Raw genomic sequence first — 20,687 nt, 5'->3', positions numbered from 1 at the left:
TTTGGGCCTACCCCAGAGGTGAGGAACCTCTAACAAGGGGGTGTCTCCAGGACAGACCAGAGGGGCAGAATCCCCCTCTCACATGCTGCCCACACTGTTGGGGATGAGCCCAGGACAGTGTTGGCTCTCTGGGCTGCCAGTGCATGTTTCCACAGCATGCTAAGCTTCTTGTCAACCCATGCCCCCACATCCTTCCCAGGGCTGCCCTCCATCCATTCTCTCCCAGCCTGGTTGTATTTTGGGTTGCCCCAATGCAGGTGCAGCACCTGCCCTTGGCCTCGCTGAACCTCCTGGGCTTGGCACAGACCCGTCTGCCCAGCCCATCCCAGCACAAGGATTAAAGACAGAAAGAGCCTGAAACAACGTATTTATTTTGAGGTGAAGAGAATTTTCAGTCAGTAACCCTCACCCCAGAAGCAGTGCAGTGTTACCAACAGCCACTGCTTTTTCCCCATGCCCAGGGTGTTTTCCATCCCTCCCGGGCTTCAAACAAACTTTTCCAGGCTCAGCCTTGAGACCAGGCCGCTGCATTGAGCTCCTCCCGTGTCAAGGTCAAGGCAGTTGGTTCTCCCCTGGGAAGACTCAACCTCTCACTCCTGGGCTGCCTCTGGTGCTGCAGACTGCTTGCTTTGGTTGTCACCCTTCTTTTTGTGCCCCGAAACGATGTCATCAATACGGAGGAGGAGGACTGCAGTCTGCAGAGAAACCCCACACCCAGGGCTCAGCTGGAGCTCATGACAAAAGACAAAACCCAACCTGCTTAGCTTTCACGCCACACAATCCTCAGCCTGGATTGAAATGGTTCTTTCAGCACAGGAAAGGGGAACAGTGTCTCACAGGCTTGTGGGAACAACAAAGGGCTGCTCTCCCGCCACCATGGAAACAAGGACACCCTTTTTTTCTTGTTGACTGATACAGAAGGGACACAGTATCCCTTCGAGGAACAGCCTTCGATCCAACACCAGCAAGGTAATGGCAGGATCTGTAATGGGAAGGGCAGCTGAGACATGGCAGCCCCAGCCAGCCAGAGGGATAAAGCTCCCATGACCACTGATGATTCCAGCATGTTGCTGGCACGGGATTGCTCAGGCACAGCTCTGTCTGGCACTGGCAGCAGTGAGAGCACTCTGCACCATGTGCAGGAAAAGGTGGGATGAAATATGATGAAATTCAGCTGCAGGATCAAAAGCCCTGGGAAAGCCTGAGTCTGGGCTCCCATATCCCTCATTATCCCACCTCCAGCAACAATGAGCTCAGGAACCAGCATGCCCTGCCTGCACTGGGTGCGATGCCCACCCAAACACCCCAGCATGCAGGAAAGGATGTCCTCCTCTCCCAGATGATACCCACAGAGGCTCTGTTTCCACCTCTCCTTACCTCCACAGCTGTTTTGTAGGTCTGAAGTTTGACAGCCAAGGGCTCCCAGATCCCCAGATCCTTCATGTCAACCAGGGCTCCAGTCTCCCCATTCACCCCCCATGTCTGGCTGCCTTCCTGAGTGTGCTTGGCCTGGAAGCAGAAAGACAGGATGGGTGAGATGGCAATTCCCCCTCTGGAGTCTCCAACTGACTACGTGTCACAGACATGTTTTATGAAAAATCCTTTCGTTAGGATTTTTTCTCCTGAGAAGCTGAGAGGCCTCAGAAACGAAATGTAAACAATAATTCTCTGCTGCTGTGGAATGCAACAGATGCATCTTTGATTGGTCTCATGTGGTTGTTTTTAATTAATGGCCAATCACAGTCCAGGCTGTCTCAGACTTGCTGGTCAGTCATAAGATTTTATTATCATTCCACTGCTTTTCCTTTCAAGCCTTCTGATGAAATCTTTTCTTCTATTCTTTTAGTATAGTTTTAATAGAATATAATATATATCATAAAATAATAAATCAGCCTTCTGAAACATGGTGTCTCTTCCCTCATCCTGGGACCCCTGTGAACCCGACCACAACTATGGGCTGAGGGAACTGTAACAGGTCATTAGAATATTCTTGGTTTTGGAGTTTATACAAGAACAAGTTACTGACAGCACAACAAGGGCACTGTTCTGAACGGTGTCTGATCCCAGGAGCTGGGTGAAGCAGGAAAAGGCTGAGTCTCTCCTGCTGCCCCTGCCACACGCCGTACCCTGAGTGAAGTCAGAACACGGATTGTACTAGCGCCACAGTTCTGGATCAGCGTCCGGGGAATGACTTCCAGGGCCTGGGCCACTGCACGGTAGGGCCACTGCTCCACGCCTGTCATGCCCTTGGATCTCTCTGTCAGTGCATGGGCAACGGCCATTTCAGTGGCTCCCCCGCCGGGCACCAGCTGCGGGTCCATGAGGACGTTGCGGCACACCTGCATGGCGTCCTGCAGGTTGCGCTCCACCTCCTGCAACAGGGACAGAAACCCAAAACTGTTGAGGCTGGAAAGCTCTCTAACATAATCAAGTTCCAAACATTCCCCCAGAACTGCCAAGGTCGCCACATCCATACATTTGCTAAATCCATCCAGGGACGGTGATGCCACTACTGCCCTGGGCACCCTGTGCCAGGGCCTGACCACACTTTCCATGAAGAAATTTCCCATAATATCCAATCTAAACCTCCCCTGGTGCAACTTGAGGCCAATTCCACTTGCCCTGCAACTTGTTCTAGTGTGAAGAGTCTGACCCCCAGTGGGCTAACCCCTAAACAGGGAGCAATAAGGTCCTTGCTGAGGCCCCCAGCTCCTCCCTGTGCTCCAGACCCTTCCTCAGCTCCACTGCCCTTCTCATTACTAACTGCAGCACCACACCAGCTGAAAGGCCAGCCCACAGTCTGCTGACCATGACTCACCACAAAGGTGGCTGGCACAGGAGGTGAAGCAGCCCATGCCCTCACTCACCGCTAGGATTTCCTTGCTGGCTCCCCTCAGGATGATGGTGCAAGCCTTAGGATCTTTGCAATCAGTGATGAAAGCAAAATACTCATCCCCTATTTTTTTCACTTCGAAGAGCCTGGCACCGGTTCCCACATCCTCCTCCCGGAGCTCATCAGTGCGACTGACGATGCGAGCTCCACAGGCCCTGGCACACCAAAGCACAGCATCACACTCACAAATCAGAGCTGAGATAGTGAGATCACAACAATTCCATGTCAGGCACAGTGGGAATGAATTCCAGACAAGAGCCAACACCTACCTGGCAATCCGGTTGTTGTCAGTCTTCCTCACCCTGCGGATGGCTGTGATGTTGGCTCTCATCAGGTAGTGCTGGGCCAGGTCTGAAAGGAGGTTTGAGTAATTTCAGTAATGAACCAGCAGTATCATGTCAAATTTCATCTCTTTATAAGTTATCAATCCAACTATTTTAATTCCAGTCCTTGAAGCAAAAGGGGTTACAGGAGAAAAGCACCTAAATGTAGCTTTTTAAACCAGGCTGCAAGGCAAAATGGTAGCAGAGCTCTCCAGGGGCTAAGACTCAGCTTCACTTGGATTTTGGTATCTTTCCCAAATGCTGGAAAAGCAAAATATTATTGTAGGAGTCTACTTTCACAAAGCAACATCAAGGATGAACTTCAATGCCCTATTTGCGGGTGTACACCAGGTTTGGGAGTTGTATTAGTTGGCTGTCGTGGTTTTTTTTTTAGTTTTGGCTGGGTTTTTTCTAAATTCCTGAGCAGTGCATTTAACACCATGAACCTCACTGAGATGAATTCAACACAAAGGATCACATGTGCCATTACCAGAAACTCCTTTTTCCGTGATGACCAGATCTGGCTTGACTCTGATCAGATCCTCACACATTTGCTGAATGTACTCTTCCTCCATCTGCAGGATTCGGGCAAAGTCTTCCTCCCGAGTAATTTCAATGTCAGTCTGTACAAAAGAGGTGTAAACAGCTTAGGTGTTCATTCCAACCCTCACAGTGTTAGACACACCTTCCCCAGCTTCAAGCAGCTCAACTCCTCCAGTATAACCAGGGCAAGAGTCAGGGATGAAAACCACTGATCAAATAAACTGTGACACTGTGACAGCTGAGGATTAACCTTAGTTCAAGCTCAGAAATATTTCTTTTGCTCCTGACCAGCACTTAGATGCACAAATCACTGTAGCTGCTTCAATGAGTCAAAATGCTGTAGCCTCACTCCTATTTTTCTGGAGCCCACAGCAGAATTAGCCCCCACATTCAACAGGCCTCTGAAAGGTAGAACACAGAAAGCGTTTCCCCACCTGCAGTTTTAAAAAGCCATCTACATTTGTTTGTTTTACTCATTCTAAATCAAGACCTGCAGATGTCTCCACCAGGACTCACTTTACCTGGCTCTCTCCTTTCTTGTACTCCAGCGAACAATCCAGAAGGACGATCCGTGGATTCTTAATAAGGCGACGCATTCTGGGATGGGTCACGTCTTTATTTACCATAATTCCACGCAAAACACACGAGTCCTCACTAAAACCACCTGGAATCTGACAGACACAAGGCAGAAAATCAGGTGAGTCAGTTTAGTCTACAAAAACTTGTGTATCTGGAAATATCTCTTGAAGCTGTCCCACATCTAGAAAAGGGAAAACATCTCCCAAGTACCCACGGTGCATCCAGACCACTATACAAGTTTAATTTTACGCACACACAGACTTAGATTTTAAATGAGAAGCCATGAAAGAACTTAAGAAACTTTTAACATTCTATTGTCTGACAACAAGTTTCATTTTCCATATTCCAAATCCAACTGAAATTATATTTTTGACAGGTACTCTTTTTAAAAGAGTTGAAATTGCAGCCCCTGTTGGCATTGTAAATGAGCATGGCTGACAACACTGACTGAAATATCTTCATGGATTATGTCTGTGGACTGCAGAGAAGTAACACCAAATTCTTCCCAATACACCCTACAATAAACTAGTTCAGAACAAAAAAGGAGGATGAGGATAAGAAACAGTTCAGGACAAACTCACCTTTTCTACTTTTGCATACTTTTTAATATCAATTTCTTTTCTGCCATTTTCTTCAAACTCCACAGTCTTAACAGCATCAAGAGCAATGCTGCAAGCCAAGTCAGACCAGCGGTTTATTGCCTTGGTGTTTATTGCACTCTTAATTATTTTAAGCATCATCTCTTTATTGTTCACATCCACTGGAGTGCTGAGATAAAGGAAAAACCAAAGAGCAAACTGAGTGTTAATTCCAAACAACAATCTAACCCTTCTGACTCCCTCTCCAATTTTGCTAAGTCGTAGTGACTGACACAACTGCCTGAAGGAGCAGCTCGAAGCAGTGCAGAAAGTCCACATCCCTCCTCTCTAACTTCCACCAGCCCATACTTACCCAATTTTCTTCAGAATACTGATCATGTCATCAAGAGCCTTACGATAAGCCCAGATGATCACAGTTGGGTGCATCTGCTGCTCAAGAAAGTGTTCAGCAACAGAGAGCATCTCTCCAGCTAAAAAAAAAAAAAAAAGAAAAATAAATCAAAATTCTCCAAGTTAGTAGGACAATCAGCAGTCAAGAAAGGAGAGGACATACCAGAAAAAATATATCTTCTATCTACAGAGAGAGCTTTAACACCACCTATATCTTTATTTGCACTTAACTGTGGTTATCATGGGGAAAGAACAACTTTCTAAAGTGTGGAGCTGATCACATGATGGTGCCATGAACCCAGCATGCTCTTGAACAGTAAAACCCCCTTGTTGCTAAGGAACACGAAAGAACACAGGTGCACACCGCTGCTCCAAGGTGAAGAACAAAAAGGGAAGTTTATTTCCTGACTCCAACATTTATAGTTTTCCAAAAGTGATAGTGGATTGGAGGGTGACAGTGCCACCTCTCCAATGCCACTGGGCAAACCAACAGTCCATCAAGTCTCTCCTCCTCCATAAAGGAATGCAAAACAATGTGTTATCTACAGAAAGTGTGTGAGACAGTTCTCCACAAGAATGTAAACATCAGAAGGCTTAGAAAATCCTAAAAAATCAGGGTGACACCCCCTCTCCGTTTCAAGGTTAGTAAATAACTAGGATGTGTCTCATCATGGGCTCTACTCAGAAAAAAGGGTGAATTTTAGCCTTTATGCAAAGTGTTTGAGTCTGTCTCCTTACCAAGAATAATGACAGATGTGGTCCCATCTCCAACTTCTTCATCCTGAGTGCGACTGATCTCTATCATTGATTTTGCAGCTGGATGCTGAACTTGAATCTAGGGTAGGAGCAAGGGGCATGAATTTGTCCCAGAATATTAAAGCAGAAATGTCTCACGTCACACAAGGGAACAAATACCACACCTTTAATACAATCAAAGGCATTCTGTCCAACAACAACAAGAAGGCTTTTTCTTTCTTTTTGATACCAAAACCAAGCCCTTGTATTTGACAGGATTGTGTCTCTTCACTGTTTTTCAGGCATTTCAGGTTTTAGGATGTTCTTTTAACAGCTCTTGCACCAGACAAACAATAATGATTTCTAGGTCTGTAATGTGGCATTGTGAACACCACCCTCTACTCAAAAGGTCTCAATGCAGTTGATAATAGCTCTAATAACCAAAGACTTTGCATCAGTCTTGTAAACACTTCATGAAAACTTCCCACTCTAGAATCAAACCTACATTTCTGTAGAGCAAGAATACTTGCTGGATATGTTTCATTTCTCCCCAGGGAGAACCTTTCCTGGAGCAGCTGGTTAGCCCTTGGTGGCTCTCAGGACGGGTGGGGAGATCACACAGCTCCACTGTCACCCAAGATTCAGGCACACACTGACTTACTGTTAAGCAAGAAAATCCTTTAGGAGAAACTTACTTCTCTAAGAATAGCATTTCCATCGTTGGTCATCACAATCCCACCCATGGGGTCCAAAAGCATCTGCAACCACAAGAGAATCAACACTTGACTGCTCTGTCCCATGTGTGTCTCACTTCTAGTCAGCTGCAGCACAAATTCTTACCTTCATCATTGCTCTCGGTCCCAAACATGTTCGGATAATGTCAGCAATAGTCTGGGAGGAATCAAAGAAATGAGGTAATACATGAGGGCATCAAAAAGCCTAAAAAATTCCCATAGTGAAATCAGCAGCCCCTGCAAAATTTAAGTCATCCAACAACTCTGCTGTGGAGTTGACTGAGTTGTTGAGATGCAGCCATGGTTGAGAATTGTTTGGTAATGAGAATATGGGGATTATCAAGACACTGGAACCACACTAAATTATTATCTCAGTCAGATGTCAAAACTGAGACACTTTCAGACTTTGCAGAGAAAAGGAGTTTGGTTGGCTAAATCCCTCCATGGTTATTTACAGGATACCCATTAAATGAACAATGCAGATATTTTGGTTTTGTACAGAATTTTTATATAATAGTACAGAAATCTTCTGCTAACATAGAAAATTATTTTCTATGTTGCTTCTTCTTCTACTCTACATTCATTTCAAACAGAGAAATTATGTTCCACATTCAGTTTCCCCTCTGAAATATATAAATACACACACACAGCCCGAGAATTTGGTACCTTTGCAGCAGTGATGTTTCCTGTCTGGACTTTTCTTCCAGACTCACGTTTTGTATTCTGACCTAAAGGATACAGAAAAAATAAAATTAATCAAGAACAACACATCAAGGATGCAGTCACCTCTCAGTCACACATTCAACATGTGACCAGACTGATATTCAGAGTTTACAATACAAATACTGCAGTCATGATGAGAAATACACTGATAGAAAACTGTCAGTGAAAACCAACACTCCCTATTATAACAGAGCTCCTTGTTAGCATCCTGAGACAAAGCTTTGCAACCCCGAAACAGGACCTATTACCCCAGAAAATCAAACTGCAGTGACTCACTAGGATCTGCCAGATCTCACAAAGCTGAAGAGATGCTATTGTACAGTCAAAAAAAGTTACACAGGCTCATGCACAGTAAACAGAACTGGGTGATAAAGTTCATCCATCAGTGTTACTTTGGCACATGAGGGTGAGCAGCAGCTGGGGTACCAAGTGGCTCACCACCACAGTTGGACACCAGCTGTCAAAAATCTCAGCCCTAAGGCATATATGGGCTCAGGGATGCTTTTCTGCTATTGAAAGCCTGGCCTGAGCACGCCCAGATTTATTCAGGAGCAGATGCATGTGCACAGGGAGGTGTAAGACAGAACAAAAGGAAACAACAGCAAGAGCAGCACCACATTTCAGGCAAGCAGGCTTATAGAAAAGGGGTGGTGGGCTATGACAGGGTCTATTGGGTTAACAGAGAACTGAATGGATGGAGAAGAGAATGAGATACCCAAATGGAGAGAAAAAAAAAAAAAAAGCCTTGGGAATACCTCCTGATGGTGGATGGTGAGAGAATCACAGAATGCTTTGGGTTGGAGGGCACCTTAAAGACTACCTCGTTCCAAAACCTTTTCATGGGCAGGGACACCTACTAGAGCAGAGCTCCAAGCTCTGTCCAACCTGGCCTTGGACATTTCCAGGGATGGGGAAGTCACAGCTCCTCTGAGCAATGTGTGCCAAGGCCTTACCACCGTCACAAGGAAGAATTTCTTCCCACTATCCCACACAACCCTATACTACACTAACCTAACCTTAACACTACAGGCCCTTGCCTTAAGCCCCTTTCCAGCCCTCTTGGAGCCTCTTTAGGCCCTGGAAGGGGCTCTGAGGTCTCCCTGGAGTCTTTACTTCTGCAGGCTCGACATCCCCAGCTCTCCCAGCCTGTGTCCAGAGCAGAGGGGCTGCAGCCCCTGGATCATTTCCGTGGCCTCCTCTAGACCTGCTCCAGTAGCTCCGGAAGCCCAAGAATTGGCGTTCACATGGGGTTCAAACGGGGCAGCACAAAGCAATGTGCTGAGAAAGACGTGAGGACAGCCGAGAGCACGGAACGCTGCCAGAAAAGGTCTGAACGCAGCGGGGTCCGGGATGCCCTGCGCAGGGCGCTGCAGATGCTGTGGGCAGGGAGCTGCGAGGGGGAGCTCGGGCAGCGCCAGGAGCGGCAGCGATTCCCGGAGGGGCTGAGGCCTTGGAGCATCTCTGTGGACTCCTCTAGACCGGCTCCAGCAGCTCCAAGAACTGGATGCCCGGCAGGACAAGCGGGCCCGGCCGGAACGGGCCGTGAAGGGGCGCCCAGCCATGAGGAGACGCAACATGGCGGCGAGTCAGGCGAGCGGCACAGCGGGGCGGGGGTCCGGCCATCCCCTCGCCCTCCGCCCCGGCAGTGCGGGCCGGGCCCGCTCTATTGTTAGAGCGTCTAAACACTGGCATTTACCTTCCATTCTACACACTCGCCAGCTCGCTGCCATTGCTAATTGCCATCCTCCACCTACACAACCAAATCGGTGCATTATAGTTCCCAATACTTAAACTCTCGCGTTCCACATTAAACAGCTCTTGATCAAGCCTAGCCCTGCTCCCAGGATTCATAGTTAAAGCCCCCCTATACGGTTTACACCTATGACTCCCCAAAGCCCACGTAGAAGCCCCCATTGCCGGTTCCATGCTACTAGCGGCTCTACGCCTAAAGCTCAGAGGCTACGGCATCATACGAATCACTATCCTAATAAACCCAGCATCAAATAACCTCCACTACCCCTTCATCACCCTAGCCCTATGAGGTGCAGTAATAACCAGCGCTATCTGCCCACGACAGATCGGAACTTACTGAGAACCAGAACGGGGCGCGGGCCCATCATCGCGGCGGAACCTTCTGGAGCCTCGCGGAGCCGCCGCCGTCAATGGCGCGCTCGGATGGGAAGTGACGCCAGGCGCAGGGGGCGGAGGGCCCGCCGCACCCAAGGCCGTGCGGAGGGGAGGAACGGAGGAACGGAACTCCTCCCGCCGGAGGAGAGGCGGCGGGCCCCGCGGGGCCGGAGTGGACGTTTCGCTGCCGCCTCCCCTTTGCATCCGGAAGGCAGCAGGTCCGAGATGTCACGGGCGCCCTCGACGCGTAAGGGCAGAGCTCAGTGAGCCCCCCTCGGTCAGCAGGGTGGTCTCGCCCAGCCGGCGCTGCAGGCAGCGGAAGGACGGAGAGTGAGGCGGCTCCACCTGTCGGACCGCGCCGGCCGGGCCCGGGACCGCCAGATCCCTCCCAGGCCTCTGCCTGCCTTAACCCCCGGCGTGGACCAGCCGGGTGCCTCCCGGCCCCAGTTTGACAGGACCAAAGGATATTATTATTATTATTATTATTATTATTATTATTATTATTATTATTATTATTATTATTATTATTATTATTATTATTATTATTTGGCTGGGTGGGTGCGGTGCCACTGCGCCCACCCCACCGCTCCGCAGTGCCTTGAGGGCTGATGGAGGGTCCCCCCAGGGCATTGGGGAGAAACCCCTGCGCCCCAATAAACGGATCCTCTTCTTTCCAGGCCTGGAGGGTCGTGATTTGGGGCTGGGGGAGGGCAGGGGGCTCCTGCTGGGTTACAAGGGGGGACCCCGGTCTGAGGGGGCAGGGACGCCAAGGCCGCGCGGTTTGGGCGGAGTCAGGAGGGACTGGGCGGGGCAATGAGAGGGGCGGGTCTGGGGTAGAGGGGCAGAATCGAGCTAAGGGGCGGGGAAAAGATAAGGGGCGGGGCCGTCACTGGTGCCTCTCCGACGACCCCCAGGTAGTGGGGCTGGCGTGTGTCTTGTCCCCGTTCAAGGAGGACACCACATGGGACAAGTGTGAGCACACTGGGTGACACAGCTCCGCCAAGCCCCGCCTATTTCAGCCTAAGTCCCGCCATTCCTGCATGAGGCACCACCCCCAATTCCCCACCCCACCCCGGCCCGTCACGCCCTGCGAGCTGTTGGGGCGTTGCCATGGCAACAGTCGGTCCCGACACATCGCGACAGTGACTTTGGACACGCTGTCACAGTCGGTTCAGACACATCCCAGCCGTCCGTTCCACCACATTGTGACGGTCGGCTCCAGGACAACAGGACAGCACCGACAGCCCCGGCAGTGGCAGCACGATGGCAGCCGTGACTGCCGGCACAGGATCTCGGTCCCTCCGTGCCCGGGGCTCCTCCCGGAGGTCCCTCCTCGCCCGCCGTCTCCAGCTTTCACCGCCGGGATTTCAATCCGTCCGTCCCGATGTCTCCCCTAGGCTCCCCAGACCCCGACACCCCGCAAGATGTCCAGCTCCTCCCGCTGACCCCCAGCCCCTCTGTCACCTCCGGACGTGCCCCCAACACCCCGACATCGCAGAGCTCCTGCCGGGATCTCTCGGTGTCCGGGGAGCACCAGGTTGGGGGGAAGGGTTCGGGTCCCTCAAAATTTTCTTTTCAGCAGGTCACGGGCTCCAGCGACACTGTCGTGATCTCTGAGGATGTGCCAAAACATCCTCGAGAGCTGCTCTCCTTCAAGCCCAAGCTCAAGACCATCCAAGTGATCACCAAGGACCTGATCCGGGAGCTCATGTAAGGCTGTGCCCAAGCCCTGAGGGGTTTTCAGGGCCCAGCAGGTGTCAGTGCAGCATCCCAAAAATCTCTGGGGAGCAGGGATTGGCAGTAGCTCTGACCACTCCTGGGGATCCTGCCCCCTGCATCCCAGCCTGGTTCCACTTTCACCACACTTTCCCTTCCTGCCTCGCCCCAAAACAAGAGAGCTGGGTTCCCATTGCTTCCCCAGCACCTCCCACATTGCTCTGGGCTGGCTTGGTGGCTGAATGGACAGCTCAGGGAGCACAGGGGGTTGGGGTCTCCGTGCCACTGAGCTCTCTCCCTGTGCTCCCCAGCATTCCCCAGGAGAAGCCCCAATCATGTCTCATCATTGAGGAAAAGGAATATGAGAGGATCAAGGAATCAGCTCAAGCCCTGACTGAGGTGGAGCGTTGGAATAGGCTGAAGACTCTGAGAGCCAGACAGGATGCTGCTTTTGTAGGCATTTCTCTTCCTGCTTCCCCTTTTCCTGCTCCCTGGCAGGCTCTAGGGGTGGTGGTTTCAACCCTTTTGTCCCTAATGTTTTGGGGCACAGGGGAGGCTGCAGGGCTCAGGGCTCCTCTGAGAGCTCAGGCAGCATCCCTGAAATTGTGCCCAGCCCTATCAGCCTTCCAAGGGCATTGGGTGTCTGTCCAGAGGTGTGGGGAGGGGTACCCATGGCCGTGCCAGGGCCCCAGGAGCTCGACATATTCCCATTCAGTGCCGGGAATGCGGCACCTGAAGTGTGACCCCTGCGAGCCCTTGGGAAGGTGCACAGGATTGGGCAGTGCACTCTGTCTCCACAGGAAGCCCTGAAAAAGGCCCAGATCGAGGAGCAGAGAAAAGCAGAGCTGGAGGACAAGAGGGACCTTTGGAGAGACGTGGAGGAGGAGCTGCAGCAGGAGGAGCAGAAACTGCTGCAGCGGGCGACGAGGATGCGTTTGGAGCAGGAGGAAGACGTGCGGGAACTGAACGCGGTAGGGCCGGGGCTCCCCTCTGTCACCTGGCACTGCTGAGCGTCCCCTGCTCCTCGTGCTCCCAGGCTCTTCCTCTCCTTCCCTGGCCCTCCCTGCTCCCTGTGTCCCAGTGTGGCTCTGAGCCACAGACACCTCTTGTCCCCATAGCTGTTCCTCAATGCCAAGTGCAACATGATCCGAGACAAGCAAGTCCTGGAGAAGCAAATGATCCAAAAGGAACTGATGGAGGAGGAGAAGCGCTTGGACAAGATGATGGAAGTGGAGCGGGAGAAGGGCATGAAGGCCCAGGAGGAGCTGGAGCGCCAGAGGAAGCAGGAGCTGATGAGGTGGGCAGAAGGCTCCCTCTTCCCCATGGAGGCATCTGGCCCATTCCAACCACACCAGCCCTGTCCATGCCAGCGTTCCCACGATGGGGAGCAGGATGGAGCCACAGGAAACCCTTCTGCTCTCATATTCTCAGAGCCCAGCAGGCCATTGTGAAACAGATGGAGCAGAATGCAGAGGAGCGGGCGCTGAGGGCTGAGGAGCTGTACCAGGAGGGCCAGAGGCAGCTGGAGCGACTGGAGTTGATGAAGAGGGAGGATCAGAAGGTGGGAGCAGGGAACGGCGGGGGTGCAGGGAGGTTTCAACATGGCTGCAAAGGGATTGGCAGAGCTGGATCAGCCACACTCAGGGAGTGGGGACAGCAGCCAGCAGGATCAGAGCTCTGGTCCCTTGGGGACATTTTGACATCCCAGGGAGGTGGACCAAAGCCTCCCTGCCCTGAGTGAGGAGGAGGAAGGAGCACTCGGCTTGGTGGTCTCCAACCCTGCATGGCATTTCCAGGCCTGGGAGCAGAAAGAGGAGCGACTAAAGCAAATCCATGCTGATATTAAACATTTCAACGTGGAGAGCCAGAGGCTGAAGGATCAACAGTGGGAGAAGGAGAGGCTGGAGGATGAGCGGGTGCTGGAGCAGCAGCGGCAGAAGGCTGTAAGAGCAGCAGGCTCCTGGTGGGGTGGGCAGGGGCTGCAGGAGCTGTCCTGGGGCTCTGTCCCACCCCAGGGCTCTGTCCCATCCTGGACTCTGTCCCATCCTGAGCTCTGTCTCATCCCGGGGCTCCATTCCATGCTGGGGCTCTGTCCAACCTTGGGGCTCTGTCCCACCCTGGGACTCTGTCACCCTGATTTTCTAGGATTTTCTAAGCCTACTGATGTTTACATTCTTGTGGAGAACTTTCTCACACACTGTCTGTAGATAACACATTGTTTTGCATTCCTTTATGGAGGAGGAGAGACTTGATGGACTGTTGGTTTGCCCAGTGGCATTGGAGAGGTGGCACTGTCACCCTCCAATCCACTGTCACTTTTAGAAAACTATAAATGTTAGAGTCAGGAAATAAACTTCCCTTTTTGTTCTTCACCTTGGAGCAGCGGTGTGCGCCTGTGTTCTTTCATGTTCCATAGCGACATCACTCTGTCCCATCCTGAGACTCTGTCCCCTGTAGGAGCGCGAGGCTGCCTTGGTGGCAGAGCGGCAAGAACTTAGCCTGGAGAAGGAGAAGGGGCTGGCCTGGCTCAGGGCCACACAGGAGTGGGCCCAGGCCTGGCAGGCAGAGCGGGTGAGTGGCCCAGGCACAGGTGACATGCTCCCTTGCCACCATCCCTGTCACCACCCTGGTAAAGGGGCAGCACCCCTGAATGGGGGGGGTCTGCAGGACCAGCCCCTGGAGCCAGGGGATGTCCTGGAGCAGTGCCAGCCGAGCCAAAGCCACAGCCAAGGGCTTCCATAGCTGCCCCTGAGAGAAGCCCAGCACTGTCCCCTATTTGGGCAGGAGGCTCTGAGGGCCAAGAGGAACCAAGAGATTTCAGACCGGGAATGGCGGCGGCGGGAGCTGGAGAAGGTGCAGAAGAAGGCCGAGCTGGAGCAGCAGCTGAAGCAGGACCGGCTGGAGGAGGTGGCCCAGAAGGAGCAGTACCTGGCCATGCAGGTGCAGCAAGACCGCCAGGAATTCCAGAGGGTGCTCAGGTGAGGCACATGGGACTGAGGGATGGCTGAGGTGGTGGCCAGGGGGCTCCCAGTTCCAGCTGGTGGCTCTGGGGGCTCCAGTGCCAGCCCAGGTGCTGTGCCAGGTGTGGGGGGCTGTGGCAGGGTCCCTGAGGCAGCCCGGCTCTCCCACAGGGCCCATCAGGAGCAGCTGGAGCGGGAGAAGCTGGAGCAGGAGCAGAGGGAGCTCCGGCAGCGCGCCCATGCCGAAGATCTCCGGCGGCAGATCCAGGAGCTGCAGCAGCGGCGGCAGAGGGAGCGGGCGGCTGTCATTGAGGAGGTCCGGTGGCGGCAGCAGGAGGTCCGGCAGCGCAGCCAGCACCTCGCCCAGTTCAGACAGCAGAAGGTGCAGGAGTTCAGGTCAGGGGCTGCCAGTGCTGCTTCCCTGGGCTCCCTGGGCTCCCCGAGTCCTTCCTGGTGTCCAAGCCTGGGGCCACCTCCCAGCTCCGTCTGCATCCTCAGCAAACTGGACCTGCTGTGGGGCCATGGTCCCAGATCCACCGGGAGCCTGATGGATTCTTTCTTCTGCAGAGCCACCGGAATTCCTGACAAATATTTTGCCCAGGTGGAGCGCAGGGCCCGGAGCCAAGCCAGCAGAGCCCCCTCCTAGGCCCAGCCCCACCAGGAACCAGCTGGGATTCCCCACGGATTTGGGTCTCCATGTCCATTGCTCTGGGTTACAAGGTGGGGTGTACCCAGACTGTGTGTTCTCCTCCCATCTTTGCTGTGAAAAATGTGTGTTTTATGATTGGCTCTTAGCAAATATTGAAATGAATATTATATGAGTTGTGTTAGAAAGTAATGTTGTATTAATTCTCTTAAGTAATGTGTTAAATAGAGTTTTAGGTTATAACAACATGTTAAAATAGAAACTATGCTATATAGGATACTTTTTTTTCCTAAAGAAAGGACTGACACTGAGATAGCGGCCCCAGGACACCTAAATCTTTCAGAGAAAGAGAATTTTTTACCCCCTTATCAGGAGAACATAACATCTTCCCACCTTGCTCAGGCAGGACGACGCCGTTAGGATTAAGAGGAAGAAGTTGACACTGACCAGACAGAATCCTGTATTTGAATGGAATTTATGCAAAATGTATGAGATGCATGAATCTGCATCAGGTTATTGTTTTTAAGGGTTAATCTTCTGTTAACGTGTGTCCTTTTCCAAGCTTATGCTGAAAAAGGTACCTGGAACCTGTAACTCTTTGTTTCTATTGTCTCATATTGTCCTAATTCAAATTGTCCAAATTATTATTACTCTAATTGTATACTATTTTTATAACCATTTTAATACTATCAAGCTTTTAAAATTTAAAAAACCCCAAGTGATTGGTGTTTTTCACATCCACCATCCTGATGGACTGTGAATGGGTGGGTCACTCCCTGCAGCTGCCCAGTGCACAGCCTGAGCCCTCAGCCTGCAGGCTGGGTGTTCCATAAGGGAAGGAGGCAAACCCTGCAGGCACTGCTGGTTTTTCTTCCCAAAGTGACTCTATCCCTGTGAGCAGCCTGTGGAGACCTAGGCCATCAAGGATTCTCCAGAACATCCCATGAGTCATAGGAATACATAATTCCACTGTGAAATTCCCTGCCCTGGGGAGGTACTGAACATTCCTGCCTGAATCTGACCTTATGTAATCTGGGCTCTTTGGGGACTTGGGACACCAGCATTGCTCAAGGGACCCAGGGGAGGACCAGACCTTCCCCAGGACCACTGCTTTCGACAAGACTGCAACCATCATTTCAACAGGACTTCATCCATCACCCCGATGGGCAGAATGCCAGGTTGTACTCTGCCTTTGTGGTTTTAAGCCAGTTTTTCTGTATCATTGCATTTATTGTAATCTTTCTATTAAATTGTAATTCTGACCTGAAATCTCTCTCAAGGTATTTGTGCAGTGTTCATTTCTCCCACTGGTTTACTTTCAAACCAGCACATCCATTGACTGAATTTTCCAACAAATAATATTTTCTGAGCAGTATTTTCTCCACGGGGCTCTTGCTCTTCTCTTCTCCTCCTCCCAGTGCTCCCAAACCTGTGGTTTTACCTGCAGGACCACAGAGAGGAAATGGGATGGAAAACCCCCCCTGTGCCCTGGCAGCACAGGGATGGGAGTTGAGAGGAACAACAACCACCACAGGAAATTCTACAAGGATAAATCTGCTCCAGTCTCCCATGGGCAAGTCCTCAGTCAGAACAGGAGGGGTGATGTTACTTCCCATCCTCTGGAAGGGCCCTCCGGGTAATATTTACAAAGAGTGAGTGCCAAGACCAGGACTAGAGGAGTCCTGGCTCCTGCCAGTTGGGCCAAAGGGACACTGGCATCCCTTGGACTGTGTGGATCCATGGCACAGCAGAGCCACAGGAGCTCATGGCTTTAGGTGACCCCAGGACACAATGTCCGTGATGCCATCCAGATCCGTAGGGGCAGAATCCATCTTTATTCCTGGGGTGACAGGGGGATCCCAACAGGGATTGAGCTGGGTGATGAAGTGAGCCCGACTGGGAATGGCCAAAACAGGCCCTTGGAACTGGCCCTGAGGCCCTGGGAATCCTTGGCACAGATTCTCTCAGGAGAGGGGATGTCGGGAAGCCCAAAGGGCATCGTGGGGCTTTGGCAGAGCTGCTGTGGAGACAGAGAATATTCAACTGCCATGGCCTGATCCCGACTGCACTGGGAAAGGGGGAGGCTCTGGAACCCCTACAGGGCCTTTGTGACATCCTTGTGTGGGGAACACAGCAGAGGAGGGTTTGGGACAAGAGAATCCAGAGCCTCCTGAAGGCTGCTTTGGCCATCAGAGCAAGGAAGGTCCAGGGCCCTGCCAGGTTCTTCTGGTGGAGGAAACGTGCTGGGGGGGAGTGTTCAGGGTTTGTTCCTTTTTGGTGGCTTTCCCTGGAAATCGTTCCTTGTGTGACAATTTGGACTCTGAACCTTGTTGCTGTAGCTGTTGGTTTTATTCTCTCTCGTTGCTGTTTCAGGAAATTGTTCTTCTCTCAGCCCTCTGGGATCTTTGTGCCTCCACGGGGAGGGAGAGGGGCAGCAGCTCCTGGCTTTTAGTGGCAGCCCAGAACTGAAGAATCCCATTCCTAAACCCCAACAAAGCTGAACAAACACAATCTCTGCCAGTTTAACCAAAAAGCTGCATTTTGGACCAAATAAGAAGGAAATGGGCCCAGTGACCCCTGGCACTGGGAGGAGTCTGGGGAGCATGGGTGTACTGGGAGCACTGGGCGGGGGAAAGGGGAGCACTGGGTGCCCTGTGCAGCCCCCCCTGAGTCGTGGTCATCATCCTGGGCAGGGTGGGCCACCATGGGAGCCATGGGATGGGGACTCCCAGTGTCCCCCAGTCTCACAGCATGCTCCCAGAGATGTCACTGGTGTCCTGCAGTCGACCATGTGGTACTGGTGGCTCTGCATGGGTCACCTGGGGGTCCTTGGGGGGGAGAGTAAGAGACACCTGGCTTGGGGTGACACCCATGGGTGACATGTCTGTGTCCCCACCCATCCCCCATACTCAGCCCCTGCCCACTTGGTGTCCAGCTCCTCCCCCACCTCTATGGGATAAGGGGGTTCTGGTGGGCCCTGTGGGGATAAGGGGGGCCTGAGGGGTGTCTGGGGAGGGGGTCAAGGAGAGTCATGGCTGGAGCTCCCCACTCACCTGTCCTGGGATTTCCTGGCAGCTGCAGGAAAAAGAGAATGGGGTGATCATGGGGTGCCCTGGGCCTCAACCACACCTGGGACATTTAAATTCACACTGGAGCCATGAGCCCCCACCAGACACTGATTTCTACTGGACTCCCAGGTCCCTGCACCCCAAACCACCCCTGAGGAGCCCCAGAACACCCGAACCACCCAGGTACTCCAACCCCCTCCCCAGGACACATGTACTGCCTCAGGACCCTGATTCTTCACCCGGCCCCTGAGCGCCCCTCAAGTCCCCAAGAGCCCCAAGAACGGAACGCAGAGAAGCCTCCAAACTGCTCCAGAATCCCTGAAGAGCTCTCAACATCCCTGCACAACTCTCCAACACCTCCCTGAAAGCCCCCAGGAGATCCCAGTGACGCCCCAATATTCCTCAAGGCCCATCCTAGGACAGCCCAGGACCCTCCAGAATGCCCCCAAGCCTGTGAGCACCCCAAGCAAAGGTCACTGGGGGCTCAGCTTCCTCCAGGTCAGGGGCTTTTGGTGATGCCCTAACAGTCCCCCCAGGCTGTGGGGCTTCCCCCCACTTCCTGTAGGACCTTGTCCTCCTCCATTGTCACCCACCCCGCTGGTTCCACCAGTGACAGCCCCCGATGACAGCCAGGAGCAGGAGCAGGAACAGGAGGGTCCTGCTGACATTCACAGCCACTGCTGGGGACAGAGGGGACACATCAGGGTCACCCTGAACCCTGGGGGTCCTGAACACCCTGGTGACGCTGTGTGACCCCACCTGTGACCCAGGGTGACCAAGGTGTCACCTCCAGTTCCAGCTCTGGCCTGAGTGCCCGGAACACGAGGTGCCTGTCCTGTCCCAGCTGGTTGGTGGCCACGCACTGGTAGGTGCCTCAATGTCCCACATTGATGTCTCTGAGCTCCAGGAGGGGACCCCGGGCCACCTCCTGCCCGTTGTGCAGCCAGGTCAAGGTGAGAGGGTCTGAGCCCACCTGCACTGAGCAGCGCAGGGTCATGGGGTCACCTGAACGCACCTGGTGTGACAGGGGACCGGGGGTGATGGTGGCATTGGCCATGGACACTGTGGGGACACAGACAGGGCTGAGGCCACAGGGAGGGGCTGGCAGCTGGTGTGGGGGCATAGGTATGTGTAGGCGAGACTGGGGGTAGCACGGTCGGGACGGATGGAGACGAGAGATCTCTGAAGCCAAGTCGTGGAACTTGCGGTTTATTGCAAAGGGCGTGGGTACAGGGCCCTGCTGGGAGCTGCCAGCTGCAGCTCGGAGCCGGCCCGAGAGAAGAGAAAGGATGAGAGGGTAATAACGTAAAAAGGCAAGAGCTAAGAGCATAGAAAAGTAAGAGCGCAAGAGTAAAAGCAAGAGAACAAGAGCAAAAGCAAGAGCATAAGAGAGCGAAGTTCCCGTTACAATACAATATATCATCTTCTGTGTTGAATATTCTGATTCTCACTAACCAATCTAGTACAGCATACAAATCCTATAGCATTTACATACAGCCTATAAGTATCACTACATTACCATATTGTGCTACATTTTAAACCCAAAAAACTACTCTTCAGACCCCTTCTGCCAAGCTGGCAGGGTCTGCTCTGACCCTTGGACCTGCCTGCTTGCAGAGAGTATTGTTTCATCAAAAGGAGATTACCTTCAGCCGGCCACACTATTGTTTTCCTGTTGTTCAGTAACTAAGAGATGTCAAAGCTTGCTTTCATTTCAATCTCGCTTATAGTTTCTATATTCTCAAAATCTTTTGCCAGGCAATCATATTTGTAAGGCTTTCTTGTTTCATCTTCCCCAATAGGCATGGGGTGGATGGGTGTGGTGGGGGATGTCAGGGATGGGGTCACACCATGGAGGGTTGACGGGACAGAGGGCAGAGGCGGGGGGACCCAAGAAAAGTGTCAGGGAGACATGGACATATCAAGGCAGGGGGGCCGAGGAGGCTGTGGGGGCTCCCCGTGCCCATCCCTGCACCCACTGCGCACCGTAACGCGGAGCCAGGCACTGATCTTCTGCACAGCCCCCCTCGGAGCACACCTGGCAGCTGTAATTCCCTGAGTGGGAGACCCCCATGGCGGGAACCAGCAGCTGCGGGGACCCCTGCGGGCACCCCAGCACCTGCCCATCCCGGTAGAACACATGCAGGAGGGGGGCCTGGGCTGCAGGGGGCTGGGCGTGCTGAGGCAGCTGAGAGTCGGGGGGGACCCCTCGGTGGGCTCGGGGTGAACCTCAAGGACCGGCATTGAGAAGAGCTCAGGGCAGGAGAGAGGAGGGGGATTTGTGGCCCCAAGTCCCTGAGCAGGGGCTGTGGGGGTGACAGGGTGTGGGCTGTGGGGTGTTCACCGTGCACTGTCACTGGCACTGGCACTGAATGCTGCAACTTGTGTGACGCCCAGTATTTCACCCGGCCCTCGCAGCGGTAGCTGCCACTGTGGTTCAGTTGCAGAGGGGACAGGGACAGCTCGGTGCCATCGCGGAGACCCCCAATTCCTTCCCATTGTGGTAGAAGGACACAGAAGTGACTGACTTGTCCTGCTGGCAATGACAGCGCAGTGTCACCGTGTCCCCCTCCAGCAGCTCCCACACCGGCACCTGCAGCACCAGACTGTCTGGGGAGCAGAGGGGACTTGTCACACCCGATGGGACCCCC

General features: G+C 52.8%; 2 protein-coding genes across 2 annotated transcripts; one reads left to right on the top strand and one right to left on the bottom strand.

Annotated features, from left to right (window-relative positions):
• Window positions 1-350: 350 nt before the first annotated feature.
• Window positions 351-9,750, bottom strand: CCT3 (chaperonin containing TCP1 subunit 3). The gene is made up of 14 exons (XM_059871436.1): window positions 9,609-9,750; window positions 7,463-7,524; window positions 6,903-6,953; window positions 6,758-6,820; window positions 6,066-6,162; window positions 5,290-5,407; window positions 4,920-5,106; window positions 4,281-4,430; window positions 3,707-3,839; window positions 3,163-3,244; window positions 2,868-3,048; window positions 2,127-2,372; window positions 1,378-1,509; window positions 351-695 (listed from the first exon to the last, which is right to left on the bottom strand). Exons 1-14 carry the CDS (start codon window positions 9,637-9,639, stop codon window positions 591-593), a joined length of 1,638 nt encoding a protein of 545 aa, XP_059727419.1. The 5' UTR covers window positions 9,640-9,750; the 3' UTR covers window positions 351-590.
• A 1,022-nt stretch (window positions 9,751-10,772) lies between these two features.
• Window positions 10,773-16,237, top strand: LOC132340352 (cilia- and flagella-associated protein 45-like). Its single transcript, XM_059871287.1, is given in 13 exon segments — window positions 10,773-11,040; window positions 11,042-11,130; window positions 11,133-11,188; window positions 11,190-11,356; window positions 11,674-11,815; window positions 12,163-12,333; window positions 12,481-12,659; window positions 12,794-12,923; window positions 13,159-13,305; window positions 13,820-13,933; window positions 14,147-14,340; window positions 14,494-14,718; window positions 14,890-16,237. Coding segments are annotated over 13 exon segments (1,824 nt in total). The 5' UTR covers window positions 10,773-10,909; the 3' UTR covers window positions 14,969-16,237.
• Window positions 16,238-20,687: the final 4,450 nt, after the last annotated feature.

This window comes from Haemorhous mexicanus, chromosome 31 (assembly GCF_027477595.1).
Source record: "Haemorhous mexicanus isolate bHaeMex1 chromosome 31, bHaeMex1.pri, whole genome shotgun sequence".
Taxonomy (NCBI): domain Eukaryota; kingdom Metazoa; phylum Chordata; class Aves; order Passeriformes; family Fringillidae; genus Haemorhous; species Haemorhous mexicanus.
Note: the sequence above shows the minus strand (reverse complement) of the source record. Positions and strands in the feature narration are given on the sequence as shown.

Excerpts from the sequence above, each read along its gene's own strand:
- CCT3 (XM_059871436.1), bottom strand. The coding sequence starts at position 9,639 with ATGATGGGCCCGCGCCCCGTTCTGGTTCTCA. Across the intron at positions 6,954-7,462 it reads GAAACATCACTGCTGCAAAG|ACTATTGCTGACATTATCCG; the intron begins GTACCAAATTCT and ends GATTCCTCCCAG. Across the intron at positions 4,431-4,919 it reads AGTATGCAAAAGTAGAAAAG|ATTCCAGGTGGTTTTAGTGA; the intron begins GTGAGTTTGTCC and ends TGTGTCTGTCAG.